Source organism: Anoplolepis gracilipes, chromosome 11, assembly GCF_047496725.1.
Source record: "Anoplolepis gracilipes chromosome 11, ASM4749672v1, whole genome shotgun sequence".
NCBI lineage: Eukaryota > Metazoa > Arthropoda > Insecta > Hymenoptera > Formicidae > Anoplolepis > Anoplolepis gracilipes.
The window spans coordinates 1,737,657-1,759,869 of NC_132980.1; the positions used below are offsets into that span (position 1 = coordinate 1,737,657).

The window sequence follows — 22,213 nt, forward strand, 5'->3', positions numbered from 1 at the left end:
TCGCTTTTAACAACTATAACAGGAAGGAGCAGGTTCCTTTCGTCGTGTATGCCGACCTGGAATGTGTTTTGAGAAAGACGGACAAAGAAGAAGAAGCAGAAAAAAATTTATACCAGCATCATCAAGTGTTTAGTATCGCTTATTATGTACATTGCTCGTACGATAATTCGTTGTCCGCGTATCATTCTCGTCGCGAAGTCAATTGCGTCGCATGGTTTGCTGAAGAATTAAAAAATTTAGCAACGCGCGTGAAAACAATTTTATCTACAAATCTTCCCATGATAAATTTGACGCGTGAAGAATTGGAAAAGTTTAACAGCGCTACTCAATGTCACATATGTGAGAAACCATTCGTGGAAGACGATACGCGCGTACACGATCATTGCCACCTCAGTGGGCGGTACAGAGGTCCCGCGCATTCAAATTGCAATCTAAATTATAAGGAATCCTTTTATATTCCAATTATTTTCCACAATTTATCCGGTTATGATTCACATTTTATAATCGAGGAAATAGCCACAGCGTTCGAAGGAAGAATCGATTTACTTCCGATAACTAAAGAAAAATACATTTCATTTACGAAGGATGTTAAACTTACGGAAGACAATTCGCGAAATCATATTAAATTACGTTTCATCGATTCTTTTAAATTTCTCACAACAAGTCTCAACAAATTAGCATCTTTTCTCAGTAAAGATAAATTAAAAATTTTTACAATCTGAATATCAAAATTTGCGGGTAGAAGACTTTGATCTGTTAACGCGAAAAGGTGTCTTTCCGTACGAATATATCGATTGTGTAGATAAATTGCACGATACATGTTTACCTCCGCGCGAATTATTTTACAGTTCCTTGACCGATGACACAGTATCCGAGAGCGATTACGCGCACGCCGAGACTGTTTGGAACCGATTCTCCATCAGAACGCTAGGCGAATATAGCGATCTATATTTAAAAATCGATGTCTTGTTATTAGGCGATGTTTTTGAAAATTTTCGTGACAATTGTATCAAGAGTTACGGGCTCGACCCTGCGCATTACTATACTCTGCCCGGATACACGTGGGATGCCATGTTGAAGCATACAAATATTAAGTTTGAATTGCTCACTGACATCGATATGGTAATGTTTATAGAACGAGGTATACGCGGTGGTTTGAGTCAATGTTCCAACAGATACGCGCATGCTAATAACAAGTACATGCAGTTATACGACCCATTGAAACCGTCATCGTATCTAATGTATTTCGATGTAAATAATTTATACGGATGGGCAATGTGTCAACCTTTGCCTTACACTAGTTTTCAATGGGTCGAACACATATCCAATTTTGATTTATCATCGATCGCGTCCAATTCGCCTACAGGCTATATCCTCGAAGTCGATCTCGAGTACCCGCAACATCTTCACGACGCGCATACTGACTTACCGTTTTGTCCGACGCGTGACAAACCACTCGGCAAGAGAGAGAACAAGTTGCTCGCAACCTTATACGATAAGAAACGATACGTAATACACTACCGCAATCTGCAGCAATGTACGCGACACGGTCTTCGCGTTACAAAAATTCATCGCATATTACAATTCGCGCAATCTCCATGGTTACGTACATATATTGAATTAAACACGCAATTTAGAACAATGGCGAAAAATGATTTTGAAAAGAATTTATACAAATTAGTGAATAATGCAGTTTTCGGCAAAACGATGGAAAATGTGCGCAATCGCGTAGATATTAAACTTATAACAAAATGGGACAATAGGTACGGCGCAGAGGCAATGATCGCGAAACCAAATTTTCATAGCAGGAGCGTTTTTTTCGGAAAATTTAATCGCTGTGGAATTGCGTAGACTCGAGGTGAAGTTTTACAAACCAATCTATGTAGGTATGTGTATACTTGATGTATCCAAGATGTGTTTGTACGAATTTCATCACGATTACATGATTCCAATGTATAAAGAAAAATGTAAAGTCATGTACACCGACACGGATAGTCTCATATATCACATTGAGTGCGAAGACGTGTACGAGAATATGAAGCGCGACATCGGCAAGTTCGACACGAGCGACTATGCGATAGACAATGCGTACGGTATACCGCTCGTGAATAAAAAGGTACCGGGTCTGATGAAGGATGAAAACAACGGTATGATAATGACAGAATTTGTCGGACTTAGAGCAAAAATGTATACGCTAAAAGTAGATGGTAAAAAGGATACGAAAAAGGTAAAAGGTGTCAAGAATAGTCGTCGTGAAAACGATAACATTTGACGATTATATGCAGTGTTTGAACGAAGGAATTGAAATGACGCGACAGCAATCGAGTATAAGATCAAAAATGCATAAAGTATATACCATGCGGCAGAAAAAAATTGCTCTAAGTCCACACGATGATAAACGGTATATAATACCTAAAAGTATCGATACGCTACCATGGGGGCATTACAGAATACCGTTGTAAAAAAAGAAAAAAGTGTATATATTTGAATGTTATATATATTTATATATGTAAACTTTATATAATATTTGTTATATTTTTATAATACATTATTTTTATGTATCCAAGAATTCCGTGAACTATCGAATCCCAACCATTTCACAAAAACTTCATCTTCTCTCTTCCTCAATATCTTTTCCACAAGATATATATCGGGATTAGCAACGCGTTGTAGTTCGTATTCGTAAAATCCACCGGCGACGGAATTTCCGCGCGAATCTTTTAATATATATGTTACGGGATTAGTTTTCTGTATCTTAACAATTTCAAACACTTCGGTGGTCCAATTTGGTGTGTAGCCTTTTTCGAATAAAGTCTTCAATTTACTCACGCGCACCGAATCGCCTATTTTAAATTTCGTCGGCGCCGCAATCTTTACGTTGCTGTACACCGTATGTAAAAGTTTCTCCGTGACGGCTGGAGTAACATCGACAGGTCTCATACCGATAGTGCGATGTTTTTGCGTGTTGTATTCTTCAACGAGTCTCGATAGTTCGTCGATCCACTTGTAGTTTCCATTGAGCGTAAACATTTTCCACATTTTATTCTTCAAAGTACGATTGAAACGTTCCACGATCGAGGCTTTCATGACGGAATATGTCGAATAATGATTAATATCGTGTTTCTTCATGAGGTTTTGTACATTTGCATTGTAAAATTCTTTTCCTTGATCGGTTTGAAAATTTTTCAGGCATCTCGCATCGTCTCGAATTATCTCTGCAATCGCATCGGCCGTCTCGCTTCCACCTTTACTCTTGAGCGGTACGATCCACGCATACTTGCTCAACACATCGATAACAGTGAGTATGTAATTGTATCCCTTGTTGACTCGAGCATACGGACGCATCTCGACGATGTCGGCTTGCCACAGATCATCGTATCCCCGCACTATGACGTGTCTTCGGGGAAAATTTTTTCTCGCTGGCGCGTGCAGCTCGTTTACCAACTGCTGTCTCTCCAAACTATGTTGATTCTTTGCTTTGCCAGTTTTTCTCGATGGTTGTTTGTTGTTTGCTTTTTTATCACTCATTTTTCGTTTATCGTCCTTTAATAACCGTTCTTTAAGTTCCGTTTTTTCTATGTTTTTTTTTTTTTCACGTTTTCTGATCCGTTCTTAATCCGTTCTGGCGTTGTTCACCGCCGTCCTTCACCCATTCGAAAATCGTTCTTGACCCGTTCGCAGCCTTTTTCACAGTCGTTTTTGACTCGTTCGTAGCCGCTTTTGACCCGTTCGTAGCCTCGTTCACAGACGTCTTTCGAACGATCGTAGGAGTTCTTGAGTTGTTTGTAACCTTGAGTGTAGCCGTGAAGAACGTGTTCGTAGCCTCGTTCGCAGCCCTGCTTGAGATGTTGATAGCCTCGTTCGAGGCGTTGCTGCTGCTGCTGCTGTTGCTGCTGCTAGGTCGTTCACTATCACTGCCACTCATTGTAGTTAGATAGCAGTTCGGTAATTCTTCGTAGCGGTTCGATAATTGTTCGCAGCCGTTCGATAATCCTTCGTAGCTGTTCGATAACCGTTCGATAGCCGCTCCTAACCCGTTCACTGATGCTCATTCGGGTTGATAGCTGTCTCTGAGTTAGCGTTAGCCGCGCGTTGAAGATTGTTTAGCGCAATCTGTAATCCTCGCACGTCCTTCTCAAGCGAAGTAAGCTTCTCGTCTGATTCTTTCTGTCGATTCATTAATCTTTTAACGCAGGACTGCACGTACAATTTGTTGACGGCATCGGTGTCAGCCTCAGGTTGCGCTACACGCCGAATCTTACGCGACCTCGCATCGAAGTCTGTAACGACGCGACACAGAGCGTTTTCGTGCACATAACTTTTTACCAATCTATCCCAAGAGCCGTTTGTACCGGTTGCATCATTTCTTGAATCGAACAAGCCAAATTTGTTGATAGGCATTTTTTTTCCGACGCTTCGTAAAGTGTCACGCGACGCTGATCGACTGATTAGTTTTGTCGATACATCATTCAATTTATAATAAGACCATCTTCGCGAAGTTCTTCGATAATCGACATGATTTCATTGTCGTGAGCATTGTTACCGGCTCGACGCGAAGCATCCAGTAATCGCAGACGATCTACCGACTCGTTTGGATCGTTCCAATGCACGTAGTCGATCTTATTGTCGTTTAGAGTCATAGCGCGCGGTAGTATACCTTTTCCAGCTTTTCTGCTAGACAATAACGGTGCAATTACATTTTTATACTTATATCCTTTAGTCCCTAATACTGGATTATATGCTTTGTTCTCACGTTTATGCGCATTCGTCGCTAGTAATATACTTTTATATTTAAGCAAATCATCTTCGGTGTATATTTCATCGTCGGGGATTTTTTTGAAAATTAATTCATAGAGACTAGGCGTTCCCGTATATCTTACTTCATTGATAATTATATTATCATTTTTGTCTACGTCAAAATGTTTATCACCGAGGATTATTCCATCGTTAGAAAACTTAATGCCACATAATCCATAGCTTTATCTTTATCTTGATTCATAAAAGTTAGTATATATTTTTGTCCGAGTGGACCTAAATGCTCTCGAAATATGTTTACACCTGCGGACGTTTGCAATTCACGTTGTACCGTTGTAACCAACGAATCGGGTGTGGTTTCAAAAATTTCGTCGACGGGTGGTTGCTCGTACGATAATTGACGCGGTTGCGCAATTTCTATCTGAGTAGATGTGTCCGGTATCGTTCGTCTTTGATTCGGTGTAGAAGTTATCGGCAAATCATTTAATGAGACGTTTAATCGTTTTTGTTTTGGACTCAAATCATTCAATGAGATTCTTGGTCGTTTTTTAACTTTAATAATTTTCTTTTCCACATGGTCTTTTTCGAGTATATCGAACGGCTCGATTTTCGATACGTCGGATTCTACATCGATGGTATTTTGAACAAGCTGTTTTAGAGGCTCGCTAATCGGCTTAAACTGTTTCTCCAACGCTACATCTTCCTCAATTTTACCAGTTTTTAACGCGATATTTTTTGCGAATTAACTCGCTCGTCTGTACAATTTTTCGCGCAATCTTTTCACGATCACTCATGTTTTTTTTTTTTTTTTTTTTTTATGTAGACGTTGCTCTGTCAATGTTTCGATAGCAACTGATCATTTTACGGTACCGCAAATTCATTAAAACCTCTTCTGTAACGTCCATTGCTCATTGAACTGTCTTTGTCAATTACTAGAAATCCATACTTGTGCTGCCAACATTTTTGGCATAACGCGCTAAAATCATCGTACGACATATCAGTATTTACATGATCGTTGTACACATGTCGCAAGTTTGTACCGTCTTGTTTAAATAAAATCAACAGATTAGCATTGTCACGTATAAGATGCTTGGGTATCTTGGCATACAATTGACAGAGATAGAAACAATCGACGCTTGAGTGTCGACCCATTGAGAAGTACTCTCTTATCGTATCTTGCTTGTCGCATGCCACGTCATCGAAGATAAAAACCGAATTCGGAAGCGCCTCTCTCGATGGAATGACATCGCTGTTATTAGAGAATGTAAAGTAACCAATTTCATCTATCGATGATAGTAAATTTTCCAAATATTGATATTTTGGTTGTTGAAGCGATTTTGAATATATGTATAAATTTTCAAAGCGTATGCGGTTTTTCTATCAAGCGGACTTTCTATCAAGCTTATCAACAAGTTAGTTTTACCGCAATTCGAAGGGCCGCAAATGAGACCGCGTATTGTATTCGGTAACATTTTTCCATGTTTGTGTATTTCTTTTTCAGGCATTAGCCTATTGTCAAAATTTGTTACTTTAATTACCGTTGGTTGTAGCACGAATCGCATGACTTGTCTAATCAGACTTAACGATACTTTATGAGGAGGAGGAGGGTGAGGAGAGCCTATTTATAGATGCGCATCAAATCGAAACCGCTTAGTATCAAACATGTTTCTTTCACTGTCGGATGACTGTGATATTCTCAACCTTACCTCAGAACAGTTGCAATATATACCGAAGATTATTTTATTGAAACAGTTTGGTCGTTACGTGGAACGTCTGTGGGACAAACTTCCGGAATACATAAAGGCGGATTCGGAGGTTCAGACCTATCGTCGCTGTTTCGAACATTACAATCGACCGTGGCAACGAACGCACATTGACGGTCCAGCGCCGATGATAAAAGATTGTTACGAATGTCAGCGAGAACTGTAAGAGGCTGTGGTCTGTTGAATCGCGCGATAAACGCACTCCCTATTGAATTACATATTCCTGGATATCAGTTTTGCGGACCGGGAACTCGTTTACAAGAACGATTGGTTAGAGGCGATCGAGGCATCAACCCATTGGACGTCGCGTGTCGCGAACACGATTTAGCTTACTCGCGAAGCAACAACCTCGGCGAACGACACGTAGCGGATAGTGTATACTAGCTGCGAGGGCGCGAGAACGTATTACCGCGAAAGATTCGAATTTTGGCGAAAGAGCAGCCGCCACGGCCGTTTGGACGGTCATAAAAGCAAAGACGAAAATGGGTATGGGGATGAAAAAGTCGTCGATGAAGAAAAAGATTACGAAAAAACGAATACTTCCGGTAGCGAAACGCGGAGGCGTATTACCGATTCTACCAGTGTTGGGTGCTCTCGGATCTCTGATTGGTGGAGCGGCTGGTGTAGCGAAGATGGTAAACGACGGAAAAGCTACGCAACGTCAGTTTCAAGAGATGCTATGTCACAATCGCGCCATGGAATCGTGGATTGTATCTCGCGCCATACAAATACGGACGAGGAGTCTCAATGAGAAAGAAGAAGAAAAAGAAAACGTCAAAGAGACACTAAAAATGCCAGAGGGTGCAACTACCAACGTACAACTGCTGCAACTAGCAAAACGTATGCGCATTCCGTATTTTAGAGGTGTTTTTATGCGTGACTCATTACCGATCGGCGGTATATATCGAAACGAGAGCGGCATCATAAATTTGGATAACGCTAAAGGCTCGGGTACTCACTGGGTAGCGTATGCAAAGAGAGGAAATCGCGCTATATATTTTGACAGTTTTGACAATCTCAGCCCGCCGAATGAATTGATACGATATTTAAATGTGTCAAAAATAGATTATAATCATACATCCTATCAAACTTATAATCAAAGCATCTGCGGACAATTGTGCTTGCAGTTTCTCCGAACGGTCGATGCATGCGAATTTAAATTTTAACACATACACATTATATGTATGAAAACACATTTTGAATAAAAATTATATATTAAACATATGTATCGCTATGTATCTTCTTTATAAAATCCTATCCTTCTTCCTGTATATTATATAATAATAAGTTACATTGATATATTTTTTAATCGAAATGTATAGTTTATTGGAAATGTGTCAAGAATACTTTTAATATCTTAATAAGTTACGTTTATATTTCTTTTACTGCAGCCTTCTCCTTTGCTCTCTCTCTCTCTCTCCTTTCCTTACACATCATACTCTCCTTGTCCTACGCCTATAGCGCTGCCCTTTTCCCACCATCATGCTCTCCTTGTCCTACGTCTATAACGCCTTCCTTCTTACACCACGTCGTACTCTCCTTGTCATACGCTCTATTGTGCTTGCAGTTTCTCCGAGCGGTCGATGCACGCGAATTTAAAGACATACATTGCGCTATTTAATTTAGTATTCGTTAAACAGTTTGGTCAACATGTCTATGACATTCACGCTGACTGGGAAGAGTAGCGTTCTCGCGGCAAATTACTCGCCCACCGTAGATTTAAGCGATGGTGAATACGAACTCGGTCTAGCGGATTTTGAGAGTTATCACACGATATCGAACGTGAATTCCTCGAATAATAAATTTTACTTTGGCAAAGATGATGCGGAAATTACGATTCCCGAGGGATCGTACGAGCTGCAAGCGATACATGAATTTTTGAAAAAAACAATTTCACAAAAACGTTCGCAACACACAGTTCGTGATGGTGATAAAAAACAAACTGACGACGATGATTTCGAGGCTGGAGAATGGCCGATAGTGCTCCGCGCTAATTACAATACGATGCGGAGTGAGATCAAATGCGCCTACAGAATAAATTTTAGCAAGCTTAACAACATTGGATCGTTGCTAGGATTCTCGAACCGTATACTGCAGCCGCGAAAATGGTACGAGTCGGACGTGCCGATTAACATTATCAACGTGAACATTAACCGCGTCGAATGTAATGTCACCGCGGGTGCGTACAACAACGGTAAACTCGTTCATACGATACATGAATTTTCACCGAGGGTACCACCAGGATATAAGATATCGGAAACACTGGCGCACATCATTTACCTACCGATCATCGTACGAATTTAATGTTACGCGTTGTCGATCAGGAAGGACGATTACTCGATTTTCGAGGAGAAGAGATCACCATTAGAGTGCATGTACGACGGCGACAAAATTAGCGTGTGATGCTCGTGCTGAACGGATCGAAAGACGTGAGAGACAACACAATTTTTATGACGCCCGTGACAACAACAACAACAACAACATCGAAATTTGCTAATACGCAATCATCTTGCGCTAAGAAAAAGAAATTGAACGCATCAAACGTTGCGTTTTTACAATCTTTGGGATTCGCGGTGCGAAACATTTGAACGATGACTGACATTCTTAACATCGCGGACGAACCGATCTTTGACGATCGCATCGTCAAGATTGAGACACGCATACAACCCATTCGCCAACACAACGTTCGGACACAGTGACGAGATAAGAATACCCATACAACAACAGGATCTGTATACATTGCCGTACGAGAGTTTCTTATACATCGAGGGAGAATTGAAGATAAACAATCCAACTGACAGATCTAATGTGGTACTGCAAAATAATTGCGTAGCATTCATGTTTGACGAGATTCGATACGAACTCAATGGCGTGGAGATTGATCGCAACAGAAACGTGGGAATAACGAGTATGCTCAAAAACTATGTAACAATATCATCCGATAAAAGCGTGATTATGAGAAATGCTGGCTGGAGTAATCCAACTACTGTAAATGGACACTTTAATTTTTGCGTACCGCTCTACATGTTATTGGGATTTTGCGAGGATTACAGACGCATAGTAATTAACGCTCGTCACGAGTTGATCTTAATACGATCGCGCAATGACAACAATTGTCTGGTTGGAGCTTCGGCGGTGGAGCCTGTGATCAACATTTTCAAGATACAATGGCGAATGCCACATGTGCTGTTGAGTGAAATTAAGAAGCTGTCTATGCTGCGCGCTCTGGAAATCGGACGCTACCTCAGCATGGGTTTTCGCTCGTGGGATCTGTACGAGTTTCCGCTGTTGCAGCGTACAACCAAGCATTCGTGGGCCATTAAGACCGCGACTCAGCTGGAGAAACCACGATACGTTATCTTTGCTCTGCAGACAGGTCGGAAGAATGTTATGCTCGAGGATATGAGTAAATTCGACGACTGCAAATTAACAAACATGAAACTTTATCTGAACTCAGAATGTTATCCGTACGACGACATGAATCTGGATTTCGATAAAAACAGATGGTCGATTCTATACGACACGTACGCGCGTTTCTGCAAAAACTATTATGGATACGAGTACCTCGAACCGAGCCTCACCGTCTCACTGTTTCTACTTTACGGTCCGTTTGTAATCATCGATTGTTCTCGACAAAACGAATCGGTGAAAAATGCTACCGTAGACGTAAGAATAGAATTTGATTGTAAGGAAAATGTGCCGGCAAACACTACCGCTTATTGTATCATTTTGCATGATCGCGTTGTCGAATACAATCCTCTAACGAACGTAGTACGTAAAATTACATGAATCAACACGAGCAGGAACGCTCGTCTTATCAACCAACCAACCAACGTTCGATTCTTCTGTAAACGAAATTGGAGAATCGCATACCGGATCATATAACATAAAAACTTGCGATACTCGATGATTAACGTCAGTCGTTCGTCGTCGTAGTTCTCGCTAATATCTCTTCATTATGGTTGTGTCAACGTTTGTGGATCTTCAAGGATTTATTATCGATAAAAAATTTATCGTGAAAGAAATTGCGATTCTGACTCAAGGATCTGTACTGTCTCATTATATTTTTACGAGTCTTACACCATTCCGTTTGCTCACGAGGTCTGAGAGATCTCAGGTTGCATGGTTGGTTGGAAAACATCACAATCTGCAAGGGGAAGATGGAAACGTTCCATACTACATGGCTAAACGTTTAATCACTGAGGCTGTGACGTTGAAAGATACATCTTCTCGAGTGTATGTCAAAGGACATGAAAAACGAGAATGGTTGGCAAATTTACTGGAAGACGATGCGAGAATCGGTCTTATTATCGAGACATTGGATAACGACTATGATGACGTTCCTGCTTTAGATAAATTAGATGCTACTCTGCGTTGCGATAGACATGTACGAAATTGCGCTTTACAAAATGTATTTAAAATATTCAATTAGTGGTCGAATCATCATCATGAAGGTTCAATCAACCCATATTTACATTAAAACTATAGTTCAAGTATTATTTTCTACATTCTGTAATTAAATTTTTTTAATTTTAAATAAATTTGGAATTTTTATACATTTATATTTCTTTTACTGTCACCTTCTTTCTTTACCATCATGCTCTCTCCTTTCCTTACACATCATACTCTCCTTGTCCTACGTCTATAGCGCTGTCCTTTTCTCACCATGCGCGCTCTCCTTCCTCTCTATTCTTTCTCTCACCATGCGCGCTGTTCTTCCTCTCTATTCTTTCTCTCGCACCCTCGCATATCTCCTTTTCCTACCATCGTGCTCTCCTTTTCTTATCATCATCATCATCATACACTCCTTGTCCTACACATACACCACATCGTACTATAGAACGCCTGATTATATTTATTATTTATATTTATAGTCAAATATACATGATAATGCTCACCCACTATGCGGCATGTTATTCTTTAGCGCAAACATCCGTACTGTCGACGGTCTGTTTATGTTATCATTTAGCCAAAAATTTTATCTCACGCTTTGTCGTATACATTTGTAACCGAATATTTCAATCGTTGTATACATTTGATTAGATTTCATCATACGACAGCCGCACACACGGCGCTCGAGCTTTTGAATAGTTTAGTATCGCATAAACTACAACGCCTTCGGTAGTGCCATGAATTCTGTAGTGCAATTTTTACAAAATCGTGAAATTGGTTTACCAAAGACTTATACAAGATCGTTAGAACTGTTTTTCGAGATCTGTGACGAAATAGATTTTTTATGTGATGTGATCGATGAAAATACCGATATAGAACGTACGCGATTAAAACATATTCCGGAAATGAGACATCTTAAAAAAATGAGGCTGCGACTGGTAAAAAGAATAAGAAGGAAAGCCTTTTTAGAAGAAAGAAGAAAGCGATTTGTACATAACTCATTTAACACACACATGTGTTGAAAAAAAACTGAAAAAGGCTCAAAGGATCTTCTGTCTATCGACCTCGCTGCGTAATTTAAGTCTAGATGCTGCTACACATCCCCTACTTTTCTTTCCCGAGACGTTGGCTAACTCCGTTAGAACTTTCATCAGGACTGTGTTAGTCTGTGAACGACTAAAGTGCGCAAGTTTTAAGGATGCCACACCACGAGATGTGTTCGTTAGTGGATATAATTTTTACTCAAAACTGGCGTTATTTGGCAAGGACGATGAGGGATCTCGCACATGAATTAATAAGAGTTGTGCTAAATATAGTAGCATTTAAAAACGTAAGTATTTATTTTTTTAAATAATGTTGGTACTAATAGCGTTACTTAATAGTACTAATAATAATAATAATGTTTTTTTTTACAGTACGAGTCACAGGCTGATGTAAAAATTAAGGGATTTGTAAATATTTATGATAGACAAATTAAAAGGATGTTCCGGCACCACGAGAGAGAGTTATACGCATGGGTGCGTGACGATCTTTGGGGTGACACTCCCGAGAACCGGAGGTGCGAGGACTCCTCAGTTTAACGAGGATCGTCTTTGTTTGCGGAAACTCTTTGGTGAGCTTCCGTATGAGGTGTGGGAGACAGAGAAACCGTGGCTCGCCGAAACTCTGCAGGAGGATTCCAGGTTGTCAGATGAGAGAGACTCCGAATAGATTGTGAGTATTTATAATTTTTATCATTTTAGAAAATATTTTTAAAGTACTAATAAAAATGTTTTTTTGTTCCTGTTACAGACGCAGCTATGACGAGTTTCCATGGCGCATCGCCCCTATAAATTTTTAATTTTTTAAATTTTCTACTATAATTTTAATTCTTTTTTATATTTTTATATTTAAACATATAACTATTTTAATTTTTTAAATTTTCTATTACAATTTCTATTCTTTTTTAATTTTAAAACACACACACACACACACACACCACTTTATATGTATACACATACACACTTTTTAAATAAAATTTATGTTAAACTTATATATATTTATTACTTATCCACCTTCATCATCTATCCCATCCTTCTTCCTCTGTATTAGATATAATTAGATAATAAGATAACATTTAATATTATGAAAAAAAAACTTAACATGCAAAAATTATCTTTTTTCTCGCGTACGCCTTAGCCTCCGTCTTATCTTATCGCGCCTCCGCTATCCTCCTTCCTCTCTATTCTTTCTCTCGCACCCCATAACACGCTCTCCTTCTCGCTATCCTTCTTCCTCTCTATTCTTTTCTCTCGCACTCATATCTCCTTTTCCTACCATCATGCTCTCCTTTTCTTACCATCATGCCTTCCTTTTCCTATCATCATGCACTCCTTTGTCATACACATACAGCGCTTTCCTTCTCACACCACGTCATACTCTCCTTGTCCTACGCTATATAGAACGCCTATCGCGTCTCCCTCTAACGCGTTGCGAACGCCTATCGCACCGTCTCCCTCTAACGCGTTGCGAACGTCTATCGCACCGTCTCCCTCTACCGCGTTGCGAACGTCTATCGCACCGTCTCCCTCTAACGCGTTGCGAACGTCTATCGCACCGTCTCCCTCTACCGCGTTGCGAACGTAATTATTTATTGCAAATATACGTTATGGATAAACAGAGTGGGGTGATTATTTTATCTATAACAGTTGACATTCCTCTCTCACCATCAGACCTCCGCAGTCAGTCGGAGAGGACACTCCCTCCACGTGCGGAACCATATGTATGCCTCCCCCCTTCCCCTCCCCCCTCTCAATCAGGGGGGTGTTTGATACCACCTTTCCCCCCTCAATCTGGGGGGACATTTGGTACCTCCTTCTTCCCCCTCAATCTAAGGGGACATTTGCCCCCCCCGGTCAGTACGGGGGGCGAGGTACCTCGCCTCGTCCTCCCCAGCTTACCTCACCCCCCCTCAGATCCCAAAATTAGAACTCTCTTATATTATCTACTCATCTGGAAACTTATTACATCAGATCCATTTGTACTACAATGCATTAAGGGCTATAAGATACACTTTAATTTTTTATCTTATCAAACCGATATGCCTCCTACAAGAGACTGGTCTCCTTCTGAACATTCTGAATTATAGAATGAATTAGATCGCCTCCTGACGGTTGGAGCAATAGTTCCTTGCGGACCAACAAAAAATCAATTTCTTTCAAGCTATTTTTTGGCAAAAAAGCCGAATGGCAGTAATCGCTTTATTTTAAACCTTAAAAAGCTCAATGTGTTTGTAAAAACTGAACATTTTAAATTAGAGAATCTTAGAGCTGTATGTAGGTTCTTAGCACCCAATATGTTTATGGAATCAATGGACTTAAAAGACGCCTATTTTCTTATTTTTATACATAAAGAATATAGAAAGTTCCTGCGCTTTAAGGTTAATTCTCAAATTTATGAATTTACTTGTCTGCCCTTCGGACTTAGCTCGAGCCCTTTAGTGTTCACAAAAATAATGAAACCAGTAATAAATTTCCTAAGATTACGAGGTCTATTGTCAGTTATTTATCTCGACAACATATTATGTTTAGATGAAACGAAGCAAAGCTACCAAAATAAAATTCAGACCATCTATAGTTTCTTACAATCACTAGGTTTTATTATAAATAATAAAAAATCAAAATTAAAACCGAAACTTACTTGCAAGTACCTTGGATTTATTATAAATTCCGCACAAATGACAGTAAAATTACAGCGAGAGAAAGAAGAAAAATTAATTAGTCAAATCGGTAGAATAGAAAGGAAGAAGTCCTGTTTAATTCGAGAATTCGCCCAATTCATTGGTTGGCTAGTAGCGAGTTGCCCGGGTGTGAAATATAGTTATGATCCATTCTAAATCCTTAGAAGTAGAAAAATTACAAGCATTAATTAATAATGACGGTAATTTAGACAAAAGAATGAGAATCCCTGAATCGATTAGAAAGGATCTAAATTGGTGGGAAAGAAATCTGTATTCGTCTTACAAAGAGATAAAATTAATGAATTTCGAAAAGGAAATTTTTTCAGACGCTAGTAAAACGGGCTGGGGAGCTTACTGCGATAGTAGAAAAGCATATGGTCACTGGAGCCCTCAACAATCAGAATTACACATAAATCAATTAGAACTAAAAGCTGCCCTTCTGGCACTAAAAAGCTTTGCTAATAACCTTTCAAACTGCGAAGTCCTCCTTAGACTAGATAATACGACAGCCATAACTTATATCAAAAAAATGGGTGGCGTAAAAATAGACTTACATACAGATGCTGAAAAACTCTGGGACTGGTGCGAAAAGCGACAACTGTGGGTATTCGCTGAATATATTTCATCAAAAGAAAATAAGGAAGTAGATGTCTTATCTAGAATAAAAAATACAGACATCGAATGGGAATTGGCTAATTACGCTTTTCATAGGATTCAAGAAATGTTCGGAGAACCTGGAATTGATTTATTTGTCTCAAAAACTAACAAAAAGTGTCAAAATTATTGCTCTTGAGAAAGAGACTCTGGCATATGTTGTTAACGCTTTCACTATCTCGTGGTCGGACTTAAACTTTTATGCATTCCCACCGTTTAGCGTAATTGCCAAGGTACTTCAAAAAATTAAAAACGACAAAGCTTCTGGTGTAGTAGTAGTACCCCTTTGGACTAGTCAAGTATGGTTTCCAGTGTTTATGAAATTAGTTAAAGGAGTGTATCTAGAATTCCATTCAAATTCCAACCTTCTACTCTCATCTTGCAGAACACAATGCCATCCACTGGCATTCAAACTTACCCTGGTTGCCGCCAGATTATCAGCGAAGTCCTGAGACAAAAAGGATTATCGGACGATACAACAGACATAATGCTTAAAGCATGGGAAGATTCAACAATTAAGCAATATAATAGCACACTAAGAATGTGGTGGGACCAGAGCGTCAAAGAGAATACTGATCCCCATACAGTGTCAATACCAAAAGTTTTAAAATTTCTGATTCTAAGATATCAGGAGGGGGCGAACTATGAAACGCTAAACTCATCAAGATCAGCACTGGCAGTTATATCGACTGAGGACATTGGGGGCAATGACCTAATTAAAAAATTCATTAAAGAAGCTCAAAAAACATGGCCAAATAAGCCCAGATATGATTCAACATGGAATGTAGACCCTGTATTGGAAAAATTACAAAATTGGTTCCCATTAGACTCACTAACTCTAAAACAGCTTTCACTAAAACCAGTTTTATTATTAGCGCTCGGTACAGCTCATAGACTACAAACATTGGCCTTAAGATCTCCAATATATCCTCTTCCAACAAGGGTCTAGAAATCAAAATTCCAGACAGGATAAAGTCTTCAGGAGCAAGCACCAAGCGGCCAAATTTAAAACTTCCTTTTTTTAACCACAAGCCAGGCTTATGCATCGCAAAAACTTTGCTACACTATCTAAAGGTCACGTAATGCTTACGAAACAAAGAAGACGCACTATTATTTATTTCCTTCCAGAATCTGCATAAGAAAGTAAAAGAGGATACCTACACAGCACTAGACACAGCACTAGACACGCTTCAACCTCAAAAGCCTTCGAAAAAGGAGTAAGCATAGAGGAAATTAAGAGAGTAGCTGGATAGACTTTGAACTCGAGAGTGTTCGCGGATTTTTACAATCGCCCCATAATAATCGCAGAGGACACTTTTGCAACAACGGTATTATCATCATAAAAAAAAATCTCTTTAGATGTATCAACGTGTTTCCTAGCTAATAAACAACATATAAAATACATGTGTTTCCTCAAAAAATTGTTGAGGCACTTACCCTTATTGCCGCCAGATTATCAGCGAAGTCCTGAGACGAAGAGAATCTAAAGAGCTACCTTCGTAATCTCGAAGGGCGAGACATAAAGTATAATTGGAGGACCAACCGAGGCCACCGAAGGTGGGTAAAGGTTGGTCTAGATTATACGAAGGTCTCGCCCGAGAGATTCCCATCCCAATTACATTCCTTAACCCCCCTCCTCCCCCCAAAACAACAACACAAACGAAACAATTTTTTGGACCAGCTAGCTCTAAATGAAATGATGCAAGAGGGAAACCGCAGCGCCGTCCATGGCAGTTGGGCCCACTGCGGAAACAAGTGGCGCCAAAATTAAAAGATTTTAGCTCTAAAATTGTGACTAGTTGAGCATAAAGTAGCGACACTACCTTCGTAATCTCTCGGGCAAGACCCTCGTATAATCTAGACCAATCTTCACTCACCTTCAGTAGCCTTGGTTGGTCCTCCGATTTTTCGATTATCTTATTTTAATACTTTTAAGCTCATAATAATAATCATAAAGAAAATACATGGTTGTTTCTTTAAAAAAAAATTGAAAAATTAATATTTTACGAGATATTTTGTATTTAATGTCAAAATATTGGAACATTCAAGCCTCATAACTCGAAAAGTACTTAATCAAAAGAAGTTTTATTATAGTGTTTTGGAAAGCTGTCGAGATAAACTACAAGAATATGCAAAATATATAGAGTGTTCCATTTAAGAAATTAAAGGTGACCTTCACGTGACCTTCAAATGACTATCCAAGGTCAAACCAATTTATTATTAAGTATCATTTTATGGCCTCCTCGAAACCATATAACTTTTGTCTAAAATATTTTCTTGTAAAATGCAAAGGAACGGAAATATTTGGAGTAATAGATTAAAATGGGACACTTTGTATACATATATACAGGGTGTCTGACAGTTCACGCAACACTCTTTAAGGGAAGGTAGAGAGTGTTATTCTGAACAGAAAAGTCCTGTATCATTTTGCGATTTTCTCAATATTTAAGGAAATATTAATTGTAAAAGATCAGCCAATGAATTGCCGCGAGAAGTTCGCGGCGCGAAGACGCTTCCCACTGTCACTTGATACTATGCTCGCGATTATGATACTAGCGCGCATTATGTGTGTAATTTTTTCGAGTGTCATAGCGAAGCGCGTTCGTAAAGCGCTCCTCCCACTGCTTCGTCGAGAGCTTTCCAAAACACTTATGATAAAGTATTTTTCATTAAGTATTTTTTGAGTTATGAGACTTGAAAGTTGCAATATTTTGACATAAAATACAAGATATCTCATAAAATATTCATTTTTCGATTATCTTACTCTAATACTTTTATACACAGAATAATGAGACGAATCAATTAGTGTAAAGAAAACACAGTTATTTTTAAGAAAAAATTTTCAACTAGAAGTTACACATTTTTGCTTTAACATAATTATATGTTTTCTTTACACCAATTGATTCGTCTCATTATTCTGTGCATAAAAGTATTAGAGTAAGATAATCAAAAAATGAATATTTTACGAGATATCTTGTATTTTATGTCAAAATACTGCAACTTTGAAGCCTTATAACTCAAAAAGTGTTTAATGAAAAAACATTTTATTATAGTGTTTTGGAAAGCTCTCGAGATAAGCTACAAGAATATACAAAAATATATAGGGTGTTCCACTTAAGAAATTTAAAATGACCTTCACGTAACTTTCACGTGACTCTTCAAGGTCAAACCAATGGCACCATCTTATAGACCCTTCGAAACCATGCAACACATGTCTGAACCATTTTTCGATATTTCGCTTAGTTTACGAGAAAATTGACCGTATTGTTTAAAATGGGCCACCCTGTATATATACGTATATATATGAAGAGGGAATGCTGGCTCGAAAGTGTGTTCAAGATCTGTACGAAAGAGAAAAATATAAATATCTATTCGTTCTTTGTGCGTATGCGTTGAAATTGACAGACACTATGTTCGCTATGTTATAATCTGTTAACCTATCAGTTTTAATGAATAATAATAATAATAATAATAATAATAATTTTCTTATAACTTGTAAGAAAATATTGTATTTTTTATTATTTGTATATATTTTACCTTGGCATAAAATCTAATCTATCTAAATTTTATCACATAATAAACTACAATATAGGCACAAAATGTTACATTTATATTTACTTATGTAAAATAGGAAGTAGTTTGATTGCGATTGTCGTAAACTACACAATATACACAACACATTTTTTATTAAATTGATAATAATATTTTAATGTTTTTTATATTTTAATGTTCCGTTTCTGGTTGAGCACAGAAAGTAGTTTGGTTAAGCAAACTGTTGGCAATATTTTGTAACAGAAACAACATAACGAACATAGCATCTGTCAATTTCAATGCATGCACACAAAGAACAAATAGAAATCTATATCTTTCTTTCTCGCATAGATCTTGGGCACACTTTCGATATATGAGAAACAAAGGCCATTCCTCTTCCAAGCATATATGCTCTAAGGTTAACACATATAAAATTGTGTTGGACACAAAAAATAACGCACCGTTCGTCTGGACGCCGTTCGATTGTGTCTTGCTCGATTTGAAAACTGAAAGCGAAAAGTCGTAAACCCAAACTCATGGAAACATATAATTATAAACTTCTTTACGCGTCCAAACCACAGGGCGATATGAATTAGACTTTGCTTCACACAAAAAGTTACAAACCTATATGAAAGCGTATAATTATAATCCTTGTTACGAATCCAAAGCACCAGACGAAATAAATTAGACTTCGCTTCGCGCGAAAAGTTACAATTCCATGTGGAAACGTATCATTATAGATCTCGTTTTGGTGTCCAAATGAACAGTATGCGAATAAACGATGTTCAAGTGAACGGTGTCTAACTGAATGGTACCCAAATGAGCGGTGTCCACATGAATAATGTGCAAGTAAACGGTGTGCATTTTTCTGTGTCCAAATGAACGGTGCGCGTATATTCCTCTGTCCAAGTCAATAGTGCGCATTTTTTTCTTGTCCAAGTGAATGGTGTTCATGTGACTAACAATAATTACAGAATAGTCACTGAGGAACAGAGTATTATATCCAAGGAGGACGTCGACTTCCTAGCACCAGTCACATGTGTGGATAAACTTGCCTGCATCAGCCTTAATTATAGCGGTCATTGTAACGAGCTAGGTAGACCATTTCCGGAGAGTCCGGTAATCTTTAACAAATTTTCCAGTAATATCGTCGGGCCGCACGATAACATTCTGCTCCCACAAATCTCAGATGTAAGTCATGATATGAGACGAGATTATCATAGACACGGATTATCCTTGAGAGAAATTGCGATGTTTTTGTTACTAAGTTGGAAACTATTTTTAGTTTGCTGAGATTACGACCTTTCCGTCCACATAATTCCGCGAGAATCTGAAGCTTAAATACAAATTTGCCTACAAATGATATTTATATGTTTATTTATAGTTTATTTGTCATTATGTAACCTGTCTTTGACAAAAAATGTTTGAAGTAGAGCAGAACTCAATAAATAAAATTATGTAGGACGTGGGAATCTGATTAAAGTGTGCAATCAATTTTTAAATTTATAGAAAATTGATTGGGAAGCCGAGCTGGCAGTAGTGATCGGCAAGAGATGCAAGAACCTTAGCAATGATGAGGCCGAGGATTGTATCTTCGGTTATACAGTGGCCCAGGACGTGACGGCACGTGATTGGGTAGGACCAAAGCAAAATGGCGGTCAATTTCTACTCGGCAAAGCGATGGACACATTCTGTCCGCTGGGTCCAGCAGTCATCACCAAGGAGGCAATATGCGACATCAATAATCTGTCCGTAAAGACATGGGTGAATGGCAAATTAAAACAGGATGGCAATACTAACGAACTTATCTTTAAGCCCCACGAAATAGTCGCTCATCTTTCGCAGTTTGTATTTTCCTCAATAAAAGGCCGTCTACAATAGATGTTGTAAGTCGGAGGCCATAAGAAATTAACCAATCACAGTTGACTTTACAGAAGAATATCAAATATTATTGATTAATTTTTTATGACTTACTATTTACAAAACTTATTATAGACGGCCTTTAATACATCAATAAACTGTTGTAAATACACACTATAACAATATTAATCGAACTTTCAGATTTATGACACTTTTACCAGGCGACGTGATTCTTACCGGCACACCAGCTGGTGTGGGACACACGCGCAATCCACCAGAATATCTACAGGTACTTTATTACAATTATATTAAAATAAAATTAATAAAATAAGTAGTGTATCGTTAAACACAAGTTCACAACTCTTCATATTCTACATTCAGCTACGTATTTTAGCGTGGCGATGTACTGGAAACTGAAATTGAAAGTCTGGGACGTCTAAGCAACAAAGTAATCTGATCTGTGATCTAAGAAACTGAATATTTCTGTGGAAAACCTTATCAGAATTTTTTCAAGATTAGACCTTTTAGATATAGACCTTCAGATATCGCAGTGACGATGAATTATCTCAAAGACTGTGTTTGATTCGGATACAAGAATGTTTATTAGAAAATAGGAAAGAGAAGACGAAGGCTAACCACTTTTTTCATTGGAAAGAAAGAAAGGATTTGAAAAGTGAGAGAGATAGATAAATATCTTGGGAGGGATAATAAGGAAGAGGAAATGCGAAGGAGAAGGTATAAAGTAGGGAGAGTGATGTCACTCGTCTACTCATTGTCAGTTTAACAGTGTGAAAGTGGGGGATGCTAGGTGTTGTGTATTCGTAATTTTGAAATTGAAGCTACTGCTATCATTATTGTAAGGTTATAACCTATTTTTAATTTTGACTCTAATCTATTTTCAATTAAAGTCATATATAGACGCGTCGCTGCACCTGCGCGACATGTTTAAACATGTCTGGCGACAGAGAAGCCTGAGAGTGGTCATCCCCTCGATTTAGATACGATCACAATTCAAGACGCCTCTATGTCCATAAAAAATGGAATTGGAACTACATAGCTATGTCCACGAAATTTCTCAGAGGATAACACGCTATGTCCACAGATTATAGTTCTATCCCGTGCTATGTCCATAAAATTTATTATTTTGCTTTATTCACTTTAACCCAAAAATAATTTGTTCTTTCTCTTCACTTAGCAATAATTTACTTTTAATATCAAATAACCAAATAAATATTGTCAATATTCTAATTTCGCCAATAATAACTTGATTTTCTGTAATTCTTTTTCTTTTATTAAACTCTATTTTTACATTCTACATTTTACAAATTAAAACTGATTTTATATAAAAAAATTTTCTTTCTTCCAACAATTTAATAATTTAGAATATTATACTGTTCTACAAATACAATAATAAACTTTTAGATATCGGTAGATTTAATTAAATGGAATAAAAATCAAATATATATGTGTATATATATATATATATATATATATATATATATATATACACATAATTTTTTTAATTGGAGAAAAATGATAC

At 38.1% G+C, this 22,213-nt stretch overlaps 1 protein-coding gene across 3 annotated transcripts in view; it reads left to right on the plus strand.

Annotated features, from left to right (window-relative positions):
- The window catches only part of LOC140670793 (oxaloacetate tautomerase fahd2, mitochondrial-like), a 45,125-nt gene extending 23,174 nt beyond the window's left edge, over positions 1–21,951 (plus strand). The window contains exons 2-5 of one of the 3 annotated variants that reach the window (XR_012047626.1): positions 3,190–3,298; positions 6,508–12,240; positions 12,326–12,623; positions 12,702–12,873. Coding sequence is in view for 1 of the 3 variants with exons in the window: in XM_072901549.1 (XP_072757650.1) it covers positions 19,788–20,004; positions 20,323–20,657; positions 20,875–20,962; positions 21,068–21,130 (703 nt within the window). In the remaining 2 variants the exon portion in view is untranslated. Of the gene's footprint in view, positions 1–3,189; positions 12,241–12,325; positions 12,624–12,701; positions 12,874–19,787; positions 20,005–20,322; positions 20,658–20,874; positions 20,963–21,067 lie in introns of those variants that run through there. The other 2 variants (XM_072901549.1, XR_012047625.1) reach the window with 2 other exon arrangements.
- Positions 21,952–22,213: the final 262 nt, after the last annotated feature.